We start from the raw sequence: 27364 nt of genomic DNA on the forward strand, positions 1-27364 counted from the left end.
AGTTGTCTGTGTTGCTTTTTCCTAACCTCTGTAAATAAACAGACATGGCTCTCAGGGGATATGGAGCGGCCATGTTGGCAGGCAGTGGTGTTGCAGCGTTGCTCTGTGTGTGTAGCTCGTGTCCCATCTCTTTGTATCGGGTGGAGAAGCTGCTGCCCCCTCCTAGGACAGGAGCAGGGCCCAGGCACTCAGCACACCATGCGAGGGGCAACCATCTGTGACACAGCGTGGGGATGGGACTGAGCTGTATAAGCACCTCCTGCCTGCAGGGCCTGCGACTCCATCACTTGTACCATGAGCACTCAGAGCAGGCAGCACACGGGGAGGGAGGAAGAGCAGTGAATCACTTTTCTCATCTGCATTTGCCATGGGAACGTCTATGGGGGATAACTCCAGCAAGGCCCTTCCCTAATGTGCAGGGGAGGCTCCACTGGAAGCTATCTGAAGAAGAACCATCAGGACAGCCTGGCTACACTGGCCGTAGCAAATAAACAGATCACTGTCTACCCTTCCTCTCACAACCCGAGGACCAGAAAAGGGCAAATGTGGTTCCTGTTGTTTAGCAGAGACTCAGAGGGGGAGATTAGAGATGGACTTTAAAAGACAGCAAGCACTTCTGATCCAGAAAAAGGTTGCCATCCTGAGGAATGTCCCTACAGAAACCAACAAAAGGTTGCTGCATTATCACATTATCCTTCAGGTATTCTGCTGTTGCTGAGTGCTAAACTGAGGTTAGGTGGATCTCTGGTCTGACCAAGCACAGCTGCTTTTATGGTCCTCAATCCTATTTTCAGCTGCAACATTGAATTGATCAGCAATGACCTTGTCTTGCATTACACAGCTGAAGCATCCCACACAGTGGCTACAGGAAGATGCTGAACAGGAAAAGGTGTGTTTGGATGGGGGGAGGGGCTATGTGACCAGCTGGCCAAGTGTGATGGCCAAGAGGCTGGCAGCACTCCTGCACTCACAGGATGGCCACTGACCACAGGGAGCTCACTTGACCATATGACGCACCAAGGATACTCCCCCAGGTGCCTGCAAATGAAGTGAGTGAGTATAGTAGCAAGTTCTAGCAGCTTGATCCCCTGTTGGTGAGCATAGGCCTGTCCTTCAAGTGTTTCAGTTCACTGCAAAGCAGTTTTCAAGGCAATCCAGTGCACTGTTAAAGTGGATCAGAAATCTCAGTTAGTCATTGTCCAAATGTACAAAATCTGGAGCAGAGCTGAGCTGAATTCAGGAAGAAAGTCCTAGTTTAGCCAGTTGATCTCTGCCACTGTGAGCAAAGGGAGCTCCTTGCAGAGCCAGCCACAGTCCCAAGTATGTCCCTGAAGCCGGACCAACCTAGATCTGAAAGTGGCAGCTGATCCTGGGAATCCGCAATTGCCAGAGAGCAGTTTTGAGGAGTCAGCACCTTGGTTGAGTTTGGAGGATGCTCCCGAGCTGGAGCAGAGATCCAGGGTCCCTGGAGTTCAGGATGTTCTCTCGGGCTCTCTTTCAGTCTCCCCTCGCCCTCTGGGCTGATTCCTCCTGTGAAGCCATCTTAGTCAAAAAGCTGAACAGCATCTAATGTGAGAAGTGCAGAGGTTACTGTTTTCAGTCTGCATCAGCTCTGGAAGCTAAGGTTTTATAGGGAGCTATGGAAAACAGAGTCGTATTTTCCCATGCTGCGGAAACTTTACCTTCCCCTCTCCGAACTGCCTCCTACAGAAAACCAACATTCATTTAGCACCTTCTTCACCAGGATCTCAAAGCTCTGTCTGTTCCTTGCTACTCCCACATGGTATTTCTCACAGCAATGTGGATGAAAATATTCACAGTGCAGTGCCCTTGTATGTGATGTGAATTTGAAAGGAACATTTTGATTGTAAACATTTAGCAGCCCTTTGTGGGGACTGTCGTGTGCTCCTTTCATAAAATAATGCTGCAGAAATAAAGATGTTCCTATGAGCATTGTGCATGTAATTTTATTATTCACCATCACTGACTGAAGTGTGCGAACAGCATAAAGCACACCGGATCAATTAAGCACCTGTTTCCACGGCTCAAGAAGCTACCAGAAAGCTCAGACTCCTTGACACTCCCCATCCCTCAAAATCCGGATGTCTTGCCTGGTTTTCCTAGAATAATGTAAGGGAAAAAAAAAAAAAAAAAAAAAAGCAAGAGTTTGAAAAAGTGTTCCCTGAGTTACATTCAGGCCTCCCATCTGGCCCATGGAATGAAGATGATTATTCTAAAATTGGAGTTTAGTTTCTTTTTTTTTTTTCATTTTTCTATCTAAAAAAGTGGGACAACTGCAAGCCACCTTGGCACAGAGACATCCCCTCTAGGGGTATGCAGGCATCCCAGCAGCACTGATAGAGGGTCTCCAGCCCATATTACTCACAGTGAGGCTGTCTCCAGGGCGAGGTGTAGGTGGCCCTGGCTTCATCTTCTCCTGGACACCCCACAGGATGGAGACCCTTCACCTCCCTGGGGCCCTGTTCCAGGTCTGCACCACCTTCTAGGGAAAGAGTTTCCCCAAGGGCCAAATGTGAATCTCCCAGCACTGACATCTGTGGCTGCTGCCCCCTTTTATATATCCTGGCACTACCAAGATACATTTGGTCCCATCCTGTTTGCAGCTGCCTTTGCAGCAGTCGTCAGTGCTGCTTGATTTCCTTCATCTACCCCGGCCAGACCAGGCTGCCCCCTAGCTCTCCTCGCAGACCTGTGCTGCTGGTCTTGGCAGCTCTTTGCTGGCCCCTTTCCGGTTTTCCTACATCCTTCTTGAACTGGGGGGCCCTGAGTGGCATACAGTGTCACGGGTGTCCAGTGTGGAAGCAATACTGGCCACAGTTCTCGTGCAGCATGGACAGTTTGCAGCATGGCCAGGCAGTTTGCTTTAGCTGCAGCGCAAGTACACTGCTGACCTGTATTCAACCTGATGTTTGCCCTAGGTCCTTCATAGCAGAGCCTCTGCTAAGACAGTCTCTTCCCTGCTTGGATGGAGGCTGTGGGTTATCTTGCTGCATGGCACAACTGAGACTTCTTATTGAACCTCATGAAGTCTTTGCAGCACCAGACCTCAAATTTATGGTGGCCCTTTTGGATTGACACTGCCAGTAGAGCCAGGAGACACATAACTGGGCATCTGCATTCACAGTAGTCTCTTCAGAGGATTTACTGATCCTGTCTGATTGTCCAAATTAGATGCTCTGTTGACCCCTTTGCATGTTTAAGTTCAGCTCTCTGCTCTCTAATCACAGGCTGCAGAGGCGGGGGGACTTTCTCCTGCCTTGTCCAGAACTTCTGATTTGCTGCCAGCTTGCTGGAGGATCTGCTGGCCATGGACTCCTAATCCCATCTTTTGGATATCCTGATCATGCAGCCACAGCTTATCTGGTGCATAAATATGCTGTTCTTTTGTGAGACTAGTTGTCTGCCCATGCATTGCATTGAGCTAAACCACTCAGTCTGCAGCTGCACGGTAGTAAAATCTGATGCCAAGGAAGGGGCAGGAACCTGCAGTAAGAGGTGAGTGCACAGCTGAGGCTACCCCTAGGTACTGCCCAGCACATGAGGGCAAAGTTCATGGGCTTTGCAGACTAGCAAGGGGCTTGGCTGATGTGCAAATGTCCTCTTTCACTTTGCTGGCAGGAACATGCATGCTTCCCAATTGCTGTGGCTTTGTCAGTGACTGTAGAGGGAGCCTGAATGACTGCCTCTGAGCTGTGACCAGCTGCAGACTGCAACAGATAGACCCCAGGAGGTCTCTGTCAGGGGCATGAGCTTACCTTTGCTGCACACAGAGCAAGCATTCATTGGCATAGGTGTTCCCATCGGTGCCGCAGACAGGCAGGTGCAGCAAGGGGCAGGCCTCTAGATTAACCATGTTTCCACAGAGGGGCTGGAAAGGAGAAACCATAGCAACCACTTCAGTGTCAACAGCATCCGCCTCCGCTATGCACAGCATTTGTCTCCTTTTGACTCCTGAGAACAGCCTCTGCCCTAGGCGTGCCAGGCACTGAGGCAGCTAATGCTCATCTCAAGCCATGAACAAGAGAAATTAGAAATCTCTTACCCTTCTTAGGCTATTCCCTTCTTTCAGCTCTGCCCCTGAAACAGAGCAGAGTCCCATGAATCTGATGCAAGGGAATGAAGTAACACCTGTGACAAACTTTTCCAGAGAGAAATGATGACAAGATCATGAGGCATGACATAGGATTATGTCCAAACAGAGGGAAGGCAAAGCTGTGCAGAGCACATTTAGGGCTCGTCCTGAGGAACAGCTGTGTGGGCTTCATGAGGGGGAGATAAGCATGTTGCATGCCATCCCCATCCTCTCAGCAGCAGAGTGCACAGCCAGCTCCGCAGAGCATCAAACATATCTCAGAAATGTAAATGGGTGCAGTGCTGCATGGGGACAAGTAACATCTGTGATGGGCTGGGTCTGGGTGACTCTGCACAGCCTTGTTGTCCCAAAACAGCCTGGCAGCTGGCATAGTTAGTGGGAGCTGCATTTGGCGAGCTAATTTTCTGCCCTGTCCCTAGCCAGACTGAGCACTAGTGATAATTCGCAGCCCTTTTATAGAAGACCCTGAAAGTGCACGAATGTCCTGGGTGCTGGAGGGCTCCTGCACAGACTACTGTGGGACCATCTCTTCGTGCACCTAGGCAGCATCATTCTTCCAGAGCCTACAGCTCAGATGCCTCCTATCTGAATATGCTAAGTATAGGGTGCTCTTGCAAAGCCATGCATGTCTTGGCTGCCATCCCAATATATGTTACAGCCTGCTCAAGTTGTCTCCCAAATGCTGGCTCCCACTCATACAGTGCTCCCTGCCCCTTGACCCACCCTCCAAGTGCAATATGGCCTATGAACTAGCCTGCAACCCTTGTCCTGAGCTGCTAATAAAATGTGGTGTGTTTATTCTAGTCCTTCTTTTCCCCTCCCCCCTGCTCTGCCTGTGAGTCTATTCACCCTTCTCTCCTCAGGTTGCCCACACAGACAGGGACTTCTCCTTCCTGGCAGGCTGAAGAGCATCTCCCAGTGCAACAGCATGCAGCTCAGCCTTCACCTGCTTTGCCCCCCTGACAGCTTCATAACCCCTGATGGTATCCCCCTCTCATCTCCTTCTCTCCAACCTAAAGTTTCCATGCCTGTCTACTCTCTGACCCATTTTTGGTCCATCTAGGCTCTAAGAGAGCCTCAGAAGAGCCCTGTTCCCTGGCAGTGTAGCAGACTTACCTCCTGGAGCAATGACAGTGATCATCACTGCCACCACCACTACCAGCTCCCTCATACCCATGGCGCTGCTTACTCAGGTGCAAATGTCCGTACACTTTGCTCTGCCTGCAGCTCCCTTTATAGGGGAGGGCACTGGCTTATCTCACTGGAGCTGGGAAAAGCAACATTTTGAACAGTTTGATCTGTGCTGGGAATAGCAGGACTGTGTGCCTAGAAAGATCGCTTGGGCTCCCTCACACAGCTGCACACCTCCTATTAAGCCAGCCCCAGGAGCTGATAAACCATCCCAGCACAGCCTGCCAGCTGCAGGTGCCAGGATGGGAACTGGGCTGGCAGCAGGCTTGCTCAGCTGGGTGTCCCTCTGAAGTTTCTTGCACAGTTGAGGCTGCTTTAAAGCCCTTCTGCTCTAAAGTCTGGGCTGAGAAATGCTGCTGTTCCTCTTCACTCACCCCAGCCAGCTTACTTCCAGGAATATTTTCTCTGAACTAGCCCTCCAGCTGTGCAGCTGTCATTCTTCATGTGTGACAGGTATTTCCATTTGGGCTGGGAGACATCATGTGTAAAAGTCAGGAAATTCAAGCTGATCTGTGCAGCTGTGATCTAATGTAATAGGAGGGAGCTGTGTGCATGGATATGCAGTTTAAATGCACAGGAGCAGCACACGGAGAAGGGAAAGGGCAAAGAGGCAGGAGAGGAATCTTCAGGGGTGAGAGATATCGGCTTTTCAGGGAAGCACTTTTCAAAATAGCTCACCTTTCCAGAAGATCTCAGCTACTTCACCTATGAGACTGGACACATGATGTCAGTTTTCTCACATGAGCACTGTCACTGCATTTTTCTGAGAAGCTACATTTTCATTATCCATCATCACCTTCCTCTGGTGAATCAAAATCGACCAACCAATAAAGAGTGATGCATGGAAAAGTGGGCCGGTGACTGGAAATTTATATCACTGCTGAAGAACACTGTGGACTACAACTCAACAAAGACAGACTTGCTGTGATTAAAGATGAGCCAGAAATGAAAGAAGGTCTCCTTGCACTGCAAACAAGTATGATGTGCTGCATATGCATGGGGGCAGGTGGCTGGGGTCCATGGGGCAAGTGACCACCAGCTCCAGACATGTACAGTGTGGGGCTATATGTCCTTCCTCATCCAGAAGGTTGTTAGAGGTGCCTCCACTCTTCCCTCCCAGCACCCAAGACCGAATCCCTAGAGAGCAAATGTGACAGGAAGAGGACCTCCATGGAGGAGAGTCCTCAGTCAGGCAAGCAGATGCCTTAGTGCTGCTGACTTTGCATCAGCTGCTGGGAGGCACCCCAGACCAGTGCTGGTGCTCCTCATGTGCAGGTAGCAAGCTCTTACCAGCAACCTTTCTTGCCTTCTGCGATATCTGACTCAGCAGCATTTTAATTAGGTTTTGGGAAGGGGGAGGTTGTTTTGAATGAGTTTGAAGTGTGAACATTTAAAAAGCCCATTTACAGGACAGTTCATTGGCTCTGTTTAGATGGCTCTGCACATGTTTTATATTCTCTCCTCATTGAGCTTACACAGTTCAATAACCTTTGGCTTTTATTATTATTCCACTTTCGAAATCCCTCAACTAAAGTAAATATTTAACTGCATTAGTAGTTTTTCCTAAGGCACATGGGGGCTTGTTGGGCTTGTTTAGTCTAGTGAAGGGGAGGCCAGTGGGGATCTGACAGCAGCCTACAGCTACTGGAAGGGCATTTACAAAGCTGATGGACCCAGTCTCTTCTCGGTAGTGCCAGATGATGTAATAAAAAGCAACCGGGCACAGATTGCTGCCTGGCATGTTCAAGTTGGATGAATCCTTCCCCTATACATTGAGCAACTCAGGTTTGCAGACAAGTGGGGGCTCTCCATCCTCGATGAGTTTGCCAATGCAGCTGTGCAAAGCCAGGGACACTCTGACCTCACGCTGGGGAGAGCCCTGCTAGGAACATAGGGTTGAATTGGAAGCCTCCAGAGGGCCCAGTCACCAGCACTGCTGGCTCCTGTGAGTAGTAGCAGCTCTCATTTTCTGGCACATATTGGTTTGTCCACTTAGGCCACCACCTACCAAATGTGTACTGAGCCATTACTCAGCTGCATGAACAGTACAGGGCTGCATCCTGTGAGTTGATCCCATGAACACTCAGCACAGCCTTGGATGAGAGCTATCATGGGCCTTTACAGTGTCCTTCAAGGTATTTATTACCAAAAAACCCAAACTCCACATCTTATAACTCCAAAAGCTTTCATGGTGCTTCTGCGAGAGAATACTGCTGCACCACCAGGCATGGGAACATTGCTCGGCTCATTTAGCTTGTCCCAGATAAGATGCAGGACTCTTGCATAAGATAAGATGTGGTCTCTTTCCTTAAAAAAAGACAACAGAAAATGCCTGTATCCCTTTAGTGCATGGAGCAGCAAGTGGAAAACCTGGGCAAATTAAAAATGGCTGATTTAAGGCTTGATCTTCCTCCATCTAGTTCCTCAGTGGTGTTCAGACGCTGCTGTCTTCACAGCACAAATTGAAATGAAACAGTAAACAGATTGTTAAAGAATATTGGACTGAAGCTATCCAGAGTTAGCATAACTTAGCGTAACTTGCTTAGCATTAGTAGTAAATTTGCTGAAGCCTTAGGCCACAAACTGTGAACTTTCTTGAGTAAAAGAAGGCCCCAGAGCCAGTTCAGGGTGGAAAGATATGGGATTGTAGAGAGAAATAAGCAGTCTAGCATTAATGAGTACCAGCAGGAAGATGGACTTTAATCTAGGACACAGAGGAAAGAAACAAAGGAAATACAAGACTGATTCCAGAAGACAAGATAAGAAGAGCCAGGCAACTATACAAGAAAGAAGTAACCATGAAGACTCGTTCCATCAAGGGAGTAAAAGAGCCATCGACAACTATGCAGTACTGGGAGAAAAAGTAAAGAACACACTTGGAAATTATGGAAAGGACCAACCAGGAATTGGAAGACCCCAAATTCTAATATTACTATTGGTTCCAGACTATAATGTGAAGTGTAGGAGGATTTAGATTGTAGGGAGAATTTCTTTGTCCCTCTTTGGAGGCACCCAGCTCAAGCTGTAATTATCGCACATGTGCCATTAAATCTTACTTCACCTTAACTTGGTTTCGAACCTTTGTCTCAGCAGGAACCTAGGGCTGGACCCTGTTATGGTGGTTGGCAAGCCTAACTTTCCATAACACAGATACAGTGAAGGGGAAATCACCTCTTATGAACTGACCTTCTCTTTTCCTGACTCTTCTTTCAAGCACAGTCCCAGAGGTCCTGTTTAAAGCCAATCATCATTCCCAAATAAAAGATATGGAACTTCTTCCTTGGGATGGGCAGAAAGTTTACTGGTGGCTATCTTGCTCTAATGTCCAAGATCTCCTTTGCTGTGGTGCATCCTTATCAGACTCTGGCATCATGAGTGACCATGGTGCTGTTTCCAGACTTCCTATTCTCTGGACACTGCAGGCACAGGGCCAGCTGGAATTGCATCACACTGCTCTTGCTCCACGTTTGCATCGTGGGCTTATCTGCGGTGAGGCCTTGGTGTTGTCACCACTCCAACCAGCACCTGCCTTTCCTTGCAGTTATCAGTAGCCTTTCTTGGATTTCATGGCTGCTCTAGGCCTCCTGACTTGCCATGCTCACACCAGCCTGTTAACTCCTGTTCTGCCATTTCTCCTAGCACTTTTGCATACTTACTCTCTCGCTTTATGTTCCCCAAAACCACCAAAGACCCACAAACACCGAAGCACCCCAGGAACAGAGCACTGCCTTGTTCATGCAGCCCAAGCCTAGAGCTCATGGTAGGTCCTCCCTTTGCACAATGGAGTAAGTTGAAATAAGGATATCAAGTGTCACAGCTGTATTCATTCTTAGCTCCCTCTTTGCCTCCAGAAGTTTCTTGCAGAGACACAATTAGCATCACAACTCCAAGCTTCCAGACAAAACCTCCAAGATCCCACAGGTTTGCATGGTAATTTCTCCACTCCTCTTCTCCTCACCAAAAAAAAAAAAAAAAAAAAAAAAAAGAAAGAAAATCAGTCAGAAAGAAGCCTTTGTGAGAAATACTAATGTGGGGTGTTTCCAGTGCTGGCCAGTCTTGACAGGGCTACCATCCTGGTCTGGAGACATACGGGTCATTCTGATGAGCTGGGGGGAGTCGGGAAGCACCTCTGCCTGAAAGGGAGCTGTTTTTTTGGCCTCTCCTGCTGGAGAAAATCTCCTCTGAGGTCTCCCCATGAGTAAGAGGAGGACAGACTGAACTGTTCTTCCCCTTTGCAGAGAGAACAGCAGACCTGCAGGTCCCCAAAGATTTTCGTTGGATGTATCAGGGAGCTAGGCACACAAATCTCTTAAAGGCATAACCGTGAGCAGGCAAGGAAGGGAAGAGCCATTAACCACTTCCTGGGAAATGTGTGGTTTGGTCAGACCTGCCAGACCTAGCCCACAGCTCCAACTGCTTCCCTCTTGTCTTTATTACTGTGAAGTAAATGCTCCCACGTGGCAGGCACTGAGTAAGTATCTATTCCTTTGATGATTCAAGCGTTTTGAGTGATACCATCAGCTGCAAGGGCACAAAATGCAAACACAGGCATTATTCCTCCCATTTCCTCTCATTTCTGACAGGTGAGGGGGAGTAGAGGGACATGTTGTCAGCCAACAGGACAGCACAGCTTCCCACCAGGCCAGGTCACGTTGTAGCTCTCAAATGGAACAGGGGCTGGGGAAGCAGAGGGGTGGAAGGGGAGTGAAGAATCCTTCCAAAGCTTTGCCTTGGTTTGACTGCCAGCTATAGCTGGTCAAAACTTGCTGTGGCTCATCCTTGAGAGGATGAGAGCTACATCTCTCCTCCTCTTGTTGCCCAGAGATAAAGAATCATAGAATCGATAAGGTTAGAAGGACCTCTGGAGATCATCTAGTCCAACCTTCAAACGAGTGGCCCATACGGAGATCGAACCCACAAGTTTGACATTATTAGCACCATGCTCTAACCAAGTGAGCTAAATAAAGGTACAGTATCCCTGTGGCAAGGAACAACTGACCAAGGAGGATTTACCCAGGTGATCAGAGAAATCAGATCATAAACATAAAGATGCAAATAAACACATTCATAGGCAATTACATGTTCTTCTATATGAGTCCTTGGGCAAGTGGGAAAAAATGAACTAGCAGGACCCCAAAGAAGAGCATCAGAAATGCTGAGTTTCAGATCAAAAGTTTATTGAGGCCAGAACTGCCTGACAGCCCCATGCTGCCCTGGCACTATGCCTCTCCCCTCTAGCAGCTGTTTTGAGGATGTTGTCTAGGGCTTGGTCTAGCACCCCCAGTCCCCAAGTTTCCTTCCCTCTAGGTGAAGATGTGCTTTCTTTTGTCTGTTTTAAGTTGAGCTCTTCTTAGCATCATTGAATGCCCCTGTTCTTACATGGTGGGTCTGGTGAGCAGCAGCTCTGCTTTCACATGCTTGGACTCCCTCACAGTTTCATAACCACTGACTATAACCCCCCCTCCCCCATCTCCTTCTCTCCAGACAATAAAATCACAGGATCTTTAGTTCCTGGTGCATTTTCTGTACCCCAGATGTCTGCTAGGATGATGTCCTCTTTGCGGCTCTAGATTGAAGAAACTGAACACAATGGAAAGATGGAAAAGTCAAAACAATGCTGTAGCGCAGTGGGGACAGGCTGGTCCAAGCATGTCATCCTCCAGAATCCACAAAGAGCTACTCAGTTGCCTACAGTGAGCCACAGACCTGAGAGAAGGCGTTTTGGGAAACCCAAGACAAACTTCTGTTTTCAGGACGTGTGGGACAGCTGGCCTCATCAGTCGAGGCTCTGCGTCACAGCAATGCAGCCACCTCATTTCTGTGCTGGCCCTGCCTTTTCCAGGAACGTGTGTCTGACGTGTGTCAAGGCCCGCACAGCTTGACTAACCCGTACCTGCGGTACTGCTCTGCGACACACCGAACAAGGTTCCCAGCAACCACGGGGAGCTGAGTGGAAGGGAAGGAGCAGTGTAAATAAAACAGCATAGCTGAGCTGGCACAGCCTCTGGCTTCTCATACCCACTAGCCCCTCAGACTCCCTCTCCCCACTTTCCAGCAGCTTGGCAGGCTCCTAGACTCCCACAAGTCATGAGCCTACCAAGCAGTGTGCAGGTAACAAGCCCACCAAACTGTCTCACAGGGACACTCATTAGTTCTTTCCAGGATGCAAACTGAGTAAATTTAATCAAGAGCATGGCATTGCTGCTGTTTCATGCCAGCAATAATGTCCCTCAATTCTACCTCCGCCTGTCCAGACCTCCAGGCCACGAGATGCTCCTGTGGTCCCACAGTCAGCCTGCAGCTCCTTGACTGATTGATCATCCCCACATTGCTTGACTAACCCACACCTGCAGCATTACTCAGCAACACACCAGATAAGCATCCCAACAACCATGGGGAGCTGAGTGGAAGGGAAGGAGCAGTGTAAATAAAACAGTAGTTGACCTTTCCTTTTCCCCATGCTCCCAGGCAAGAGATAGTTGTCTGAATCCTTGATGTGGCAGTTCAGGACAAAAATGGCAAAAAATGGCAAAAAAAGGCTATATATAAATATATATGTATATATTTTCCCCAGTAAATGCTCAGCATGGGATCAACCAAACCACAGTGCTGGCATAAGGCAGAGAATGAGACCATGTGCCTAGGTAGGATCGGGTGAGCTCTGGCATAGCTGGGCTGAAACTGCTAAGGGATTGTCCCCTCCTAGTCCTCTGAGCTGACATATCTTCACTGAGGCTGCGTTACAGCTGCATGAATCCTACCATGGCTCAAATCGCCCTGAAAGACTGGATGGAGATTGAAGCTCCAAGCACGGTGTCAGTGCTAAGGCCAAACACATTCCCAAAGCAACTAAACGTGGAAGCATTTCAGGTCCTTCAGCAGTTCATTCTTACTCCAAGGAGGTAACATGGGGGAGATAAGAAATGGTGGCAGCAGAGGAAGGTACTTCCATACTGATGATCAGATTTGCCTATCTGGGAACTTGTACTCATTGGAATTCACCAAAAAAGAAAGCTAAATTTCAGAGTTTCCTTCTCCTTGCATTATTCTTCCGCAAGAATAAGTCTGTACAGAGCCATGGGCTTTCAATGCTAACACCTGCTAAATGTGACTGAACACTAAACAGAATGTAACACTAAACAGAAAAATATTTCCCTCGTAGGAGGTGGTCAGGGGTGTTTGCATTTCCTTCTTTGTCAACCATGGCTGATTCTGCCTTGTGCAGCACTGAACACCATTTAAAACCCACAAATCTGCAGTGAGCATCGTGCTGGAGGAAAGCAGGCAACACATGTGCTAGGTGACCCCATCAAAGAGACTACTGCTCTTGGGAAGTATTTGTGGAGGATATCATTGGGTGTTGTGGGTACGGCCTGGTCTTCTCAGTCCATCAGCTGCTAAAATCGCTAAAGTTACCCTAGCATGAATTCATGCAAAGAAGAGGTCAGGGCAGCCATGTTTGCTTCTCTGTGTATTAAGCAAATGTGATTCAGTAACACTGCATTTGTGTGAATTTTTGGCAGTAGGGCTCACTCAGGAATGCCTGCCCAACTTCAGAGATTGCTGCTTGTAACACTTAAATCAGTTTCCACTTTCCTCTGTGCATCCCAGGGTACAGTATCCACCTGAAGAAAAACAGAGGAATAAAATGCTCTTTTCTGCATTGTTTATGCTGTCAAAGTGCAGGCATACATGCTGCTCTTTCACTTTAGCTTTCACTTTAGCTAAATCGTTAGCAAAGGAAGAATCAGGTCTTATATGCAGATACTGAAAGCAGAACTATGGGCCCTTGAGGTTGCTGCTACTTCTGACTTCAGAAATCACCTACTGTGCAAATATCATTTTTTTCCAAAACAACCTATTAACTACTTGGGTACGTACAAATTAACACCAACAGGGAGCTTCATCAAATATCATCAAACAAAAGGACACTTTGACTACCAACGAAACCCGTCCCATTCCTTCCAGCACATTCTTGCAGCTTATAGTTTCTATTCCTCTTAATATTTGCAGAGTCAACTTTGCTGTTTGCAGAGCACGTAATTTAATGTTGAGATAGCAATATCCTTGGTTAACTCCCATCTCTGTCTCAATTTTTACCCTTACACTGTGGGTTTCTGTGATAAATCTGAGCAGCACTGGAAGCACTGTGAACAGCTTGTTTCTGCAAGCCCTGTTTTAACCCTATTTTGATGGCTAGAATGGCATGTGTACCCTTCTGCTAAGGCAAGGAAGGTAGCAGGAACTGGTCTGTGTCTATGCCACCACCTACTCTTTCAGGGCTGCTCCAACACACTTCCCAAAAGGCTGCAGCTAGGAGAAAGCATGCAACAAAACTGATTTACTCTCAGTAGTGGAAACTAGGCAAGAGTTGTACAAAAAGGCCTCCAAGTTTGCAAGATGGTGCCCAATGTGAGTCTCACGCTCTGCCAGCCTGGACCAGTTTCAAGCCTTTCAATTAAATACCTCTGGTCCCTCATGAGGCTTTTTTCCATCAGTGTTGACCCTGATCTGATCCATCAGGGCTTTCAGCAGAGGGCAGCTGGATGTGGCTTTTGGATCTACAGGGTTTTCTATCTCTCTCCACCTTGCTCCTTTGCTGTTTGCCTGTCCCTCCAGCTGAACTAAGCTCTGCAAGCCTTCCTTGTGGGAGCCCAGCTAGGAAGTACAGCCTCCTTGCTCTGCAGCACCACAAACTTTGGACTGTACCAAGCCATGCTCCTCTGTACAGCCAGGACTTCCATCCTGCCCTTGCAAGAAAAACCTGCTCACTGCCAGGCAACCCAGATGGTCCCCGCTGGAAACTCCCTATGGGGTCAGCAGTGGCCACTGGTCACAAGCCACTGGAGAGGGAGCTTTGCTCTGTCTCACCAGCACTTCTGGAAGCAGTATTTCTATTATGTGAGGAGGTTTAAAAAAGACCTTAAGAGCACAGCTACCTGCAGTACAGCTTGCTGGCTGGAGCCTGATACCTGCTCCAACATGTGGGGTGCATGGTGCCACCAGAGGGCACTTGTGAAGCAGGGCTCCCTGCTGTACCACAGCCATGCCCCACTGTCCCCTCGCCTTGCTAATCTGTCCTCTTCCCAAACCACTGCTGGCCCTGCTTACCTGAGGAAAGAACACCTTCCCTGGCCAGGAAAGGGCTGACAGGACTTGACAAAGAAATATGCAGAAAGGCTCACCCAGCTCCTACTCCACTACAGACTCTGCTGCTTCTAACTCCATGTGTGCGTGCACATTTTGTCACAGACTGGGGGAAGAAGCATTCCCATGAGGATGCACTCCTCCAGGAGTCTTTGACTGTGCACCTTGGCTGCAGAGGAACTCTTTCTCCCTCGTCTTCCTCAAAGCTGCCTCATGCCTATCTCTCACAGGTGCTCTCAAGTGGGACAGTGGAAGCCACTTAGGAAGAGCACAGAGAAACTGAGAGCTGAAGTCAACTCTTTGTTCTGCCAGACAGACCAAGCTTCCTTGTCCCACAGCAACACAGATTTTTCCACTCATGATTGTTCTTGGAGAATTCCAATGATCTCCGTTTTTAAAGGTGAGTCCAGACTCCCCCATGTTCCACTGATGGTAACTGTCACATTTTCTCAGCATTCTCTTCCTATTTCTGCTTTCTCGGCACAGCACCATGAGCTGAGATCATGAGCTGAAAACCTGCTGGTTTTTGCCATAGCCCTTAAATCCTTTTTATGAGGGAGACAGAAGACACAGTTCATTCCTTTGTAGGTCTGGTTTGGATCTTGGAAGCATGGGCTTTCATGTAAATGCTTGATACCTATGCATTCTTCAAGGCAGCCCAATTAACAGCATAAGTGTGTTCATGTTATTGCTTGATGTCAGCGTGGCAAATTCAGGACAGCAATGCTAGCTCTACAAGGTCAAGCAAAGAGAAGAGCGATGGCATGACACACTAGGCTTACTCAGGAGTGTGCGCACAGTATGGTTCATATGGAGGCTGTGCATGCTTGCGAGTAGCACCAGGCAAATATCACCACTGCTGCCAGAGACAGGGGTACAAGGAGCCTTTCCAGACCCATAGACTCAACATTTGTAAAAAAATTCTTCCAACTTTGAGGGACTCTGTATTAGGCCCAGACTTGCTTCCCCAAGCACTTCCACTACCTTGATGATGCTGTGCAGATGAGGAAGGTTAGCAGCATCTAGCATTTATTTTGAAAAATAAACTGCAGGAAGAGTCAGACGGAGCTGGATTTGGTTCATCTGACAAAAGAGAGGCCAAGGGGGAATCTAGTAGCAGCCCACAACTGCTGGGAACAATCAGTAACAAGCAGGATGGAGCTGAACTCCTTTCCATGATACCAAGAAACATAACAAAGAGCAGTAATGACAAATTGCAGCTTCACAGGTTCATGTTGGACCAGTCTTTCCAGGATTCCAGGAATTGAGGAAAGTGGTGCCTCCCTGAACAGGGCACCAGAGAGGCAGCGATTTCCATCTCTGGGGTGTTTCAAGCCTTGCCTGGACCAAGTCACAAACACTCTGGGCTAACCCTGAAGACAGTCTTGCCCCAAGCAAGACAGTTGGTTAGTGACCCGTGGGAGGCCCTGCCAGCAGCACTGCTGGGGTCCTCTGCCTCATCCAACAAAAGGGCAGTGCTGCTCTTTGCCACAGATGCGTGGCAACAGGCTCCACCGAGTGGGTGGACAACCTAAATTTCCGCTGAGTCATGCTAAGTCGAGAACACCTAAAAAAAAGAAAGGAAGGAAGGAGACCTCGAAAGGAAAGGGACGTTTTTCGCAGCACCACCTCCCAGCCGCCCCGTCCGAGGGGACCATCTCGCTGCGCGGACGCCGGGTGCTTGCAGGAGGCGGCGGTGCCGCGCCCGCTCCCGCGGCTGCCGACGGCGCCCGGCGCCGGCAGACGCGGGGCGAGGGGCGCTCGGCGGAGGGGCTGAGCGAGCGGGGCGCTGCTCTGCAGGCGGGAGGTGCTGCTGGGCGGCGCGGGGGCCGCCGCGGTGCGCGGAGCCGCCCCCGGCGGGCGGAGCCGGGCCGCCCCCGCCGCAGCCCCCGCAGCGGCGCGGCGCGGCGCTCCGCTCCGCGGCCAGCCCGGCGGCATGAAGGAGCCGGCGCTGCCCGGCACGTCGCTGCAGCGGGCCTGCCGCCTCCTCGTCGCCTTCTGCGCCCTCCACCTCTCGGCCACGTTGCTCTACTACCTGGCGGGCAGCGCCCTGGGGCCGCCGCGCAGCCCCGAGCCGCCGCCGCGCCGCCCGCCCCCCCCCAACCACCCGCCGCCGCCGGCGCCCCGCACGCCCGGGCCGCCCCCCGCCTCGCCGCCGCCGCCGGCCCCTCCCGCCGTCGGGCCGCCGCCGCCCTGCCCCGACCCCTCGCCGCTGCTCGGTGAGTGCCGCCCGCGCCGTCGGGGCGCCGCCGCGCCGCGCCGCGCCGCCCGCTGCGGACGCCTCCCCTCCGCGGGGCTCCGCCGCAGCGCTTCTCCCTCCGGCGGCTTTTGCGAGAGGTTGGGTAATTTCCTACCCAAATTAGTCCCCCCGCCCGCCCTCCCTTGCGCAACTTCACGGGCGGTTTGCGCCGCGCGGCCCTTGGCGAGCTGCGGGACATCCCGGCCGTGAGCCCGGCGGATCCCGGAGCTGCCCGCGGGCAGGGTCGCGCATGCAGCCGCGGTGCGCCCGAGCGGCGCTTCCCACCCGTCTGGACCTGCGATGCAGTACCCTGATATACGTGGCAGCCGGGCTTTTCCTTCATGCGAGCCGCAGCTCCGCTCCCCCACAGGCCTTTCCCAGGGCTGCTTGGGCGCTCCCGGGCTGACAGAGCGTCCGCAGCTTTGCAGCGTGGTGCCGCGTTGGTGACTGCCTTCACCTAGGGCAGCTGTTTTGATCGACTGACTCTGTATTGCCACGAGCAAGGGAGGAAGGAAGGGGGAAAAAAAAAAAAAAAAAAAAAAAGCGAGACAGAATTTCAACCCTCTCCCCACCCAAACCAAGCTCTTAAAACTTGCTATTTGTAGCTCCTACTCTTTGAATAGACACTCCCTGGGAAGTAAGTAGCAGAGTTTCTTGCACTGAGCTTTTGGCATCCCAGGTGTCAGCGACTTGACCGTAAGCGTTCCTGCCCTGGAGACTAGAGGTCCTCTCATGCCACATTTACAGGTTATCACTGGAGATTTATAACTGAGGAAGAGGCTTTTGAGAAGCTACGTGTGGTTTTCACGTTTTCGAAACTGACACAGAAATTCATAGTTTCTCTCAGTACTTGCTGGTCAGCTTTTCATGGATCAATGCATCTGAATAACAAATGACTGGTTTGTTATTGTAGGAAGGCGGTTTTGAGGTCTCTAAAAGGAACTGCATTCATTTTTGTTTTGTTTTTTTTTTGTTTTGTGTTTTTGTGATTTGTGTCTTTCACTTTTTTCCCCCTTGATCACTTTAACTTGAAAGTGGCTGCCTGAGTGTGTCCTCATCTAGCGCGTGTGGAAGCCTTTTATGAATATGGCTTTACTTTAAATGATCTCCACTTACCCTGATCCTCTCAGCAGCAGGTCATGTGCTTTGAAATGCCTGCAATACAGAGAAATGCTCCTAGTGCTTCCAGGATTCAAAGCACTGCCGGATTTAGTAGCCAAAGGATCGAGCAAAATACTTTATGCTGTCTTTGTATCATTTTCAGCACAATTTGCTAAACCTGTTGAAAGTCAAATGAGGCATTTGGAAGTGATTACAGCTGTTCAGAGAGTTATAGGGTTATGCAGAAAGTAGCTCCTAATAGTGCAATAAGCAAATTAATTTTCACTGAGGAGGATTCAGTACACTCAGATGCAGGTCAGCAATGTTACTGTTTCAAGATTTGTAGCCTGCATGTAGGTAAGAAACTCAGCTGGTCTGGGATGTTTTAATTTTTCTCTTCTTCCTCTGACTCTGCTAGTAAACAGCACTTAGAAAACAATCCTGTCAGACCTTAAATGGTAATGGTGAGAACATTTAAATGGTGAGAACTGAGTCCACTCTGATAAACTTTTCATGTATCTCTAAAGTCAGTGTGGAGGGTGGAGGTGTATGCTCTCCACAGGCATTTCTGGTGCTCCTTTCACCCACCTAAAACTCAGAAAATTCCTTGTGCGCCCAGAGCTCCTTTTTGCTATAGATGTAGCAGGCAGGAACTAGCAGAGATCTTCCCCTGAGTCCTACCTTCCCCAAGGCACGGAAAATGTTCTGGTATGGGCAGGTAGCTCCATCTCCTCCATTTCCTTAGTGTAAACCTAAATTCAGTGAAACACAACGTTTAATGTCATTGGGAAGCATGTGATGAATCATGCCGGATCCGTGTGACTGAGCTGGTTTGTCTTTTTGAACAGTCAAATAGCCAGGTACTAATATTGAGAGGCCCAGAGGTTTCTTGCTTGCAATGTTCAGAGAGAGTAGTTTACAATCCCTGCTGTCTGGCTCTGGAACAAATGCATTAGCTGAATGAAGTTTAATCTCTACAAGCAACTGCCAAATTTAAAATGCTTTTATGACTTTATTATCCTTATTTATAATTTAAAAGCATAAATCAAGCCTGGGGAAATAATAGTATAAATCAACCCTCAATTAAAAGTCCTGAGCAGCTATGAGAGTCCTCTAATATAGGGTGATATATGCATTTTGGATGTATGCTCCAGTTGAGAGCTGCATGTCAGTGAATATCTTAAATAGGATATGTGTATGTAGAAGCAGAGACCACTCACTATCAAGAAAGTTTAACTTCTGAGAAGCCTTAAAGGCAAAAGCAAGTAAAGCCAAATGTATTCTGTACCTGGTCATTCCCCAAGCTGTTGTGTTCTCTATGAGCTCTAGAACAACACTGCAAAAAAGGTGGGGGGGAGAAATCAATTGCTCTAAAGAAGTAGTAAATATATTAACCTAAGTACTTTCAAAAAGATCAAGTGATTTTTCTTTGAACTTTTCCATCAGCTCTTTGAGTTTAGGTAATGGTGTTGGTATCAGCTTGTTGTTTTTAGCAGGGAAGAGGGCAGGTATCCCCTTGAAGAACAGCTGTATTCTAAAATAACTTCCATAAACAGCAGAACAGCTGATACGAAAGCAACTTGTATCTTTCAGTGCCGGAAATCTGTAAATCAGAATCTCGTGGAAAGCCTTATCTGTATTTCAAGGATGTCATTTTTCAGGTCCCACCTGATCGAGAACACGTGTTGTTTATGGAAGTTATTTTAGAATACAGCTGTCCTCTTAACTGCTTTTGACCCTTGTTTAGATACCAGCTGCCGTGACTGGCAAGGGATTGTGGACCAAAGAGATGAGAAATCACTCCCAGCCCTTTGGATATCTCACGGTGAAGAAGACCCACATACCCTAAATATACTGCAGTAACATGCCTGAATCAATAGCTTCTGACCCCCAGGTTTGAGACAGAAACATGACGGGACCAGACACTGAAATTAATGGACATAGACAAAAAATAATTTCCGTGGTAACATATGAATCGATGAATAGTCCAAAGCGCAAATCACTATAGATGTGCTTATCTTTCAGTAATGCTTAAAAATGAATGCACTTTCTGATCAGTTGTCTCTTTGGTAGGGGATCTTGGGCATGCCAGAAGAATAACTGTTTCTTCCCAATGTCAGTGTCTCAGATAGAAACTCTGATACTTTCTACTGTCAGAAAGGCATGTTTTAAAAAAAAGAGAGAAAAAAAAGAAAAACCTTCACTTGGCCAGCTTGCTTATGAGCAGCACTCTGTCAGTTGGTGGAGGAAAGCCCTAGGACATGGCCTTTTTCTTTAATGCGCTATTACTGATAGCTGAGTAATCAGCACAAGCAATGGTTTTAAGATGTAAATACTAGAGATAAGTAACGGTGGTATTCTGATGCTTTCAGGTTTGTTTGGAGGAGATAGAAGTAGGGATAGAAGTAATCTGCCAAGTCAGTGGTGATCCTTAGTGTCTGTACTGCAGAAACTCGTAGGGGTTATGTGCTGCCCAAAAAGTCAATGAATGCACAAATAATACTGTAGTTTGAGGCCTCAGTATTTATGAACATTGCACCCTAGCTGAGCATAATTTAGGATGAGAGAGTCAAGCACTGAAAGGTGCAAAACACATCATTTTTTAGGAAAAGATGTGGTTGAGACTTTGCTGATGGGGTTTGTGTCTGGAGTTCATCTGAGTTCTGGTTCCTGCCATGTTGCCCACCTGTGGCCATGGGCCATTCGACTCCCAGTGGGAGAGATGGGCTTGCAGCATGCTGGGAGCATCGTGGTCCCCCAACAGCAGCTCTTGTGTGTTAGTGACTGACGGTGCCGCATCTGTGGGGTCAGTTGCCATATCCAGCACGAGCAAGAACGTGTTTGTGCGGAGCATCTCCTGCTCCCCTGTTTCTCCTCTAACTCACTATTTTCTGCTTTTCTATTTTTTTTGAACCTCTTTAGCCTTTGTGCAGTCTCTGTTCCCTCCCGACTCTTCCCGAATCCGCACGCTGCTGAGATCCTTCTTCCTTGCCACCAGCTTTTTTTCGTGCTGGGTGCTGTCCCTGGAGGGAGGCAGTGGTAAGAGAGAAAGAGGGTTGTGCAACTGGTGAGATCACAACGAGGAAGTTGGTAGGAGAGCGGTGTCTGAGCTATCATGTGCCCCTCAGCGATGTCGTTTTGAAAAAGTAAAATAGAAACTTGCAGAGAAGAGCAGGGCGGAGGAGGGTGGAGGAATGGAGAGTTAACACGTGGACCCGTTTGCTCCGACTTAAGCTTCTTTGGCCTCAAAAGAGAGTTGGGGAAGCCGTGTTAAACTTCTCCAGAGAATATGTTTAAGAAGTCTGGCAGGGGATAAATTTGTATCCCTGGCAACGCTGCTGGTGGCTCCGCAGATCTGTGGAGTCGGTCGCTCCTGAAACAAGACGGAGATGTCGGTTCTGTATCCCCGTCATCTGGAGCGCGTTTGGCTTTCACAGTGCAGGCTTTCTCGGGAGGCAGGGAGCAGTCTCTGGGAAGAGGGCATCCCTAGCCCAGAGTGATCCATTAGATTCTGTAATCTGGCTAAAACAAGGGTCTTGAAGCGTGGTGAGGCTTGTGAGCCGTCTCCTGCAGGCACCGTGCCTTCCTGGAGCGTGGCTTTTCCAGGGGTGGCGCAGCGGGTAGGAGGTGCTGGAGAAGAAGAAGAGAAGTTTTTCCATCTCATGCATCTAGCGTTTTATAACGTGCTTGCTCCTTTGCCAGAGCTGATCTGAGGCAACAGCTAGTTTCTCTGGAAACCAGGCCAAGTTTATGTTCGGAGCGAGACAGCCGTTTGCAGCCTGCCAAGCTGTGGTGGGGGCTGTAGGGATTGGCGAAGCTCTCCGCATTCCCCATCCCTTCTGCAGCTCCTGCGTTGGGGCTTCCTTCAGCAGCAGCGGGTGGATTTTGTCGTCCCCCCCCCCCCCAGCTGCAGGGAGGCAAGTCCAAGGAGCGGGCTGCATGCTCCATGGGGGCAACCTAGCAGAGAGGCTCCAGCAGCTGGGGGGAAGCCCTGGCTGCGCACACCAAAGTGGCCTTCTATTTCTTTTTTTTCCCTGTGCATATCCTGCAATTACTCCTTTCCCTCCCTCTTCCACACCCCTCTCCCTAGGGCAGGAGGAGCCCTGGCTGCTGGCTGCCAAGCGGGGAGCAGAGGATGGAGCCACTCAGTGCACAGGGCTGGCCTACAACAAACTTGACCTCACTGCCGTAATGATGAGGATTAAAATTAGAGGTTTGGGGGATTTATTTGTTTATTATTTATTTATTTATTGGATGGAGGAGTGTTAATATCCAGTTTGCATCTCTCTCTTTCCAAGCTGGAGGAGGTCTCACTGCAGAGCTCTTCCCCAGCCCCATAGGAGAAGTGTATTTTTTCCCTTTGTCCACCTCAGTGCCCTGAGCCCCTATGGGCAAGGAGAGGTGATGATGATGATGATGAACTGATGGTGAACTAGCACCTCCAGAGCAGGCTGCGAGGATCAGCGAGCGTCTCTGCTGTGGTGCTGCAAACTGCCTTTCCAGCTTGCCATCTCGGCCTGCAGGAGCTCAGGGCAGCCCCCAGCCCCTGCAAGCTGTTTGAAGGGGGAGGTGGTGACAGCAATGCCCCTATCCCATTGATTGATTAATTAATTTATGTTGATGGCTTTGATAGAAACCTTCTGGTTTTGGTTGCAGGTTTTGCACAGTCACCCTGTGCCCCCTCTTGCTTTTTATGGAGCTGGTTCCGGCACTTGGGCTCCAGGTGCATGGTGGGGATGGAGATGGGGCAGCGTGGAGGTCAAAGCAGGGAGGACACAAGACTTTATTATGGGTGGTTTTGTATGAGACCAGGCAGAAGAAAGGCATCCCTGGGAGGAGAGGCTGCCCAGCACCATGTGTCCAGGAAGCCTCTTGTCCATGCGTCCTGTTGCAGAAAGTGGGAAGGGGCTCCATTTTTGTTTTTTGTTATTTTTAAAATTTTGTTTACTTTTATTAATTCTTTGTTGCTTAAGGGCCTGGAATTTAATTTCATTTCGGCAGCCCTCAGCTGACTTCAGAGTAAATAAGCCTAAATAACATGCAGGTTACCCTGTTCAAAAGGAGCATGTTCAAAGCTGCTTTGTTGAGCGCATGCTGGGTTTTGAGCCAGTAGTTAGGACTTTCCTTACCTCCCCAAAAGCACTTTCTTGTGGAAATGACAAAGCACTCTATTTATTTATTTATTTACGGCACTGCATGCCAGTTTGAGAAAGAGACTTTGTGCCAGAGTCGGTGATGTCTGGGGTTATATAAAATGTGATTCTGGTTATATTTAACGCAAACCCTGCCCACAGTCGTCTCTGCACGTGCGGGACTTCGGAGGCTCCGGGTGCCAGCGCGGGTTGCAGCGGCGTCACAGCCTGGCCGCTGTCCCCAGGGCTTCCCGCGCCGTGGTTGCGGGCGGCCACGAGGCAGGGCGGCTCGCCGACGGGGAGGGTGGCCAGCCTGCTCCCAACGCGGGCGACGGAGACTGTTCTCGTTTGCTGCGCTCGGGGCGGCAGGAGTGATTGAGAAGTCTTGAACTTTGCTGTTTCAAACCTCTGCAAAGCACACTTTCACTTTCATTCTCACTCAGTTAAATGTCTGACATCTGCACCCATCCTAAAGCATGCAAATGATTTTCTTTTCTTTCTTTTCTTTTTCTTTCTTTTTTTTTTTCTTTCTTTTTTTTTTTTTTTAAGTGTTTGGGAGGGTGATTTGTTCTCACAGGTCCCTGTGAAATGCCCTCTGGTCCTGAGCTGCGCACGATATCCCAGTTGGGCTCTGCTCAGCTCAGCGCCGCTGGTTGCCCCCAGGTGCTTTTCAGCCCAGCCTGTGCCAGTGTGTGAGATTTTCCCTGCCCCATTGCAGAATTTGGCCCTTCTCCATATTGCATGGGGACCATTGGTGTTCATGGTAGGGATCTTACATGATTGCTGGTATTCATCTATGCCTGCGCAAGGGGTAATGGACCTGTGGGCCCTGGAGGAAATGTTTCACCAATGTCCAGACCTCAGTGATACAGCTTTTCTGGGCCTGAGCTGTCTGCCTGTGTGGAGAGGCTGCAGCTTGAGCTTCACTGTTATTCTATGTCTCTAGCATTTGTGCTCAGCAAAGTTTGGAGCTGCTGTGACATCTTCTGCAGCATCGGATCGAACAAGCTCTGGGCTTCTTGTGTGCCACTTGTCTGGGCGAGCTAGCAGGGCGAGCAGCAAGGAGGGCATCGAGTGCAACTCCTGTGGTGTGGCAGGTTTTGGATGTGGCTGTGCAGAGCTGGGGAGCAAAGAGGATCGTGCTCTCCAGGTGCACTTGGCCCCTTATTTCCCTGTCACTTTTTGCAAAGCTTCACCTTTTGCCTTTATTTGAAAAACAGCTTCCTGTTTGTGTCGCATGAACCGCACTGGCTCTTCCGACATCTGCTTCTCTGCAAAACAGTTTTCCTCTGAATCTCTCACTTGAAGCTGAGTAGAAGTGTTCCTGGGCATGAAACATGTTTTCCTTTCTCTTACCCTACCAGGGCCACCAAAAACCTCCCCTTATGGTCCGTGGGGCGTTTGGGTATGTTGTGATGCTCTTGTACCTTTGCAAACTTATGGCAAATGCTTATTCAGGTTTTTGGTGTGATTACTTTTTTTGGCCAAAACTATCTAATCTTGCTGGCTAAGGTTTGTGAAGCTGCTGTGTTGCAGCTTTGTGACTTTGGATCCTGAACGGTGTCTGCCTACAAATCCTGGGGCCAAGTGTGTTAACTGAACTGCGTGTCAACGGAGTTGACACACCGCGGCTCTTGTGTCAGGCGGTCACCTTGGACAGAAAGCAGGCAGAATTGAGATGGAGTGAATCAAGCTGGAAAGTTTACCTAGTAAACACAGATACGGATGAAGCTTTGGCAGGTATGACAGTACTCACAGCAAACTTCGTGTGCCTTTCCATGTATCAGCAGATCAGGCCAGCAGTCAGTGTCCTTGGGAAGCAATAGCCTTGAGGCTCCTGTCCAGGTGATCAAATTTCAGTCAAAGTGATGTAAAAAAACCGCAGCTGGAATCATCTGGTTACCAGCTGGATAGCCTGCATTTAGAGATCTGATTTTAGTCTTATTCTCCTTAGGAAATGAACTGAAAATGGTGATTTTTTTATTGGCTAGTATTTTATCATTGCTTTCTACTAACCTTGTGGCTTTATGAAATCTAGACCATTTTTTAAGCCATTCTGTATTTGAAAATGCACTTACTTAAATTTTTACATTTTTGCATTCTTTCTGACACCAGTGAATTTATTAACAAGGTGATTTGTGTCAAGCTTTTCTTAAGAACAATTGGAATTGAAATATACAGAGCGGATAGCTTAAATGTTTTTACTGACTTTAACGTTGGCTGTGCTAGGCTAGTGTTCACAAGAATGTGTCTGACACTCAATGCAGATTTATTAAGCAGAGGATGTGTCTAGTACAGATAATTTCTCGTCAGCATTCTTTAAGAATCTGAAACTGTTAAACCTTCGTCTTCCGCAGCTTTCTTTTTATTTCTTTTTATTTCTTTTTTCTTTCTTTCCTTCTTTCTTTTTTTTTTTAACCATAGATGTATGTGTAGGTGCTTTTTTTTTCTCTCTCAGTTTTTCTGTTTCTGATCTTCAAGTTCCTTGAAGGCAGACAAGACCGAGTGTCGTGTTGCACCCGCTTTAGTGTGATAAGTGGTCTTGGTTTGACTTGAGGGGTGATGATTGCCAGGCTGTAAAAATACTGTGCAATGTTTAAATGCTTGTGGTTCTCCTTGTCCAGCTGGGGCACACAAGCTGCAAGAGAGATTTCCTTTTAAATTAGCCTATCTTTTTGGTTCCTGGCATTTTGTATTCCGCATGAGTCAATGTGAGCCATTAAAAGAGCTTTTGTGTTTAAACTAGAAAGCATCTCTGGACTGATGAGATGTGCTTCCAAGTTGTTTCTCTTGAGAAACAATTGCAAAAAGTGTACTTTGCCTTAACAGGAAAGGGCTTTTAGGTGGGACTGCGGCTGCCTGGTGTGTGGAAGCTGGCTTGATTTGCAAGTGCAGCGAAGGGATCTGCTGCTTCCGTCATTCATTTTCCTGAAACATCCTGTACTAGTCAAGAGACTAGTTAAATCTCCCTGCAAAGCCAGCACAGACAACATCACAAAGCCTTGTTCTGCCTGGAAAATGCCTGGGCAATTTTTTGAAATGCTGCTCCTGGTGACAGTACGTGAGGAATAGAAGATTCTTCAAGTTTGTGCATAAACTTTCCTTTTTCATTTCGGATGAGATGAGCTCTTTTCTTTCACATTTAAAACTCCAAAGCTGCAAATGCTTCTCCGTTCTCACTGTCTTTGGGATGAAGAACTGTAATTACCCAGTTTTTACTGAAGTACAGATATGCTGCCTTACAGGCTTTCTGTCACGCCATGCGGTATGAAGAATGGATGCCAGAGCTGTTGAATCAGTAACTGCCAGAGTGTGTTGATAGCTTAAGTGAAGTCCTATCTAGTATACCTTTAACTTTTCTAACAAACAAAATTTTAGCAGCAATGCTGAGCAATGCTGTTATAATGATGCTTTCATATTTCTTCCTCCCTTGATGCCATCTTCTAATGGACATGAAACTGAGTGTGGGAGAGGACAAAGGAGGTGAATAGAGGTGCGGTAGAGCAGGGAAATGGGCACTGAGCTGGGCCAAAGTCAGAAGCTTTTCTGAGAAAGCAGCCATCGTGAGGACACACTACCAGCTTTTGGAGGAAATGCCCTGCTCTTGTCCCCTCCCACATCTGCAGCTGGACAGGCATCGCCGGACGCATGCCCAAGCCGTGTCCGCCTGGGACGCGGCTGGCTGCATCCCTTCGGAGGTGTAGTGGGAGGCTGCTGGCCCCTGCCATGGCCTTAGTTCCCATCATGCTGCCACGTGTTGCTTCCTGCCTGAATTCCTCCCATTCTTGTTTTTTCCTCCCACTGCAAAATGCCCTTCTGAACTTTGTGTGCAAGACGCTGCTCTGTTGGAGCAGCTTAAGCCCGTGTGGGCCCCTACCTTGCAGTTGCAGGCCAGATGTGCACAGAAATTGGCTTGGAACAGCATGATAACGAGGGTTGAGAACCAGGCAGAGAGCACGGGGACACAACTGGAAAAGGCAAGAGGTATCCAGGAGTAACGAAAGCACGGCTGTCAACAAACTGATCTTAACTGCTTCAGCTTGAGAAACTTCTTCCTCCTTCTTGTGTGAGAGGAGAACATGGAGATTTCTGTTTAATGTAGTATTACCTGTCCAAAATGCATCATCTGGGGACAGATAATGTACATATTTTTTTTCTCCTGCATCTTTTATTTTTCTCCTCCTGCTTGGGCCACAGGCAAAGTCATATCAGCCTATCCATCTTTTCGTACTGGGAAATCCACAGAGCAACAAGGTGGAGAGGATGCTTCGGAGAAGCTCTGTCTTCCTGAAGGAAAGACGGTTCAACCACTTTGATGCAAGTGTGAATGTCTGTTTTTGTTACTCGTGTGTCTTTGTGACACACCAGTGAATGCTCTGTAATATGTATGCAAAAATACGAGCTCAAAACAATATTAGCTCTATTGCTAAGCTGGATAGA

The 27364-nt window shown here is 48.6% G+C and overlaps 2 protein-coding genes across 4 annotated transcripts in view; one reads left to right on the forward strand and one right to left on the reverse strand.

The window, feature by feature from the left end:
- Nucleotides 1-584: 584 nt before the first annotated feature.
- Nucleotides 585-17157, reverse strand: SPINK4 (serine peptidase inhibitor Kazal type 4). Of its 3 annotated transcripts, none has more exons than XM_062600646.1 (4): nt 17001-17157; nt 4064-4098; nt 3777-3889; nt 585-1530 (listed from the first exon to the last, which is right to left on the reverse strand). In XM_062600646.1, exons 1-4 carry the CDS (start codon nt 17032-17034, stop codon nt 1473-1475), a joined length of 240 nt encoding a protein of 79 aa, XP_062456630.1. In that variant the 5' UTR covers nt 17035-17157; the 3' UTR covers nt 585-1472. The 3 variants fall into 3 exon arrangements, with proteins under 3 accessions (XP_062456630.1, XP_062456631.1, XP_062456632.1); XM_062600647.1 differs by lacking the exon at nt 585-1530 and adding an exon at nt 1952-2120; XM_062600648.1 differs by lacking the exons at nt 585-1530; nt 17001-17157 and adding exons at nt 1952-2120; nt 5231-7773.
- Nucleotides 16368-27364, forward strand: part of B4GALT1 (beta-1,4-galactosyltransferase 1) — a 29225-nt gene continuing 18228 nt past the window's right edge. Inside the window, exon 1 of the mRNA XM_062600645.1 lies at nt 16368-16671. Within this exon, the coding sequence (XP_062456629.1) occupies nt 16389-16671 (283 nt within the window). The 5' untranslated portion in view covers nt 16368-16388. The remainder of the gene's footprint in view (nt 16672-27364) is intronic.

Source organism: Rhea pennata, chromosome Z (genome assembly GCF_028389875.1).
Source record: "Rhea pennata isolate bPtePen1 chromosome Z, bPtePen1.pri, whole genome shotgun sequence".
Classification (NCBI taxonomy): domain Eukaryota; kingdom Metazoa; phylum Chordata; class Aves; order Rheiformes; family Rheidae; genus Rhea; species Rhea pennata.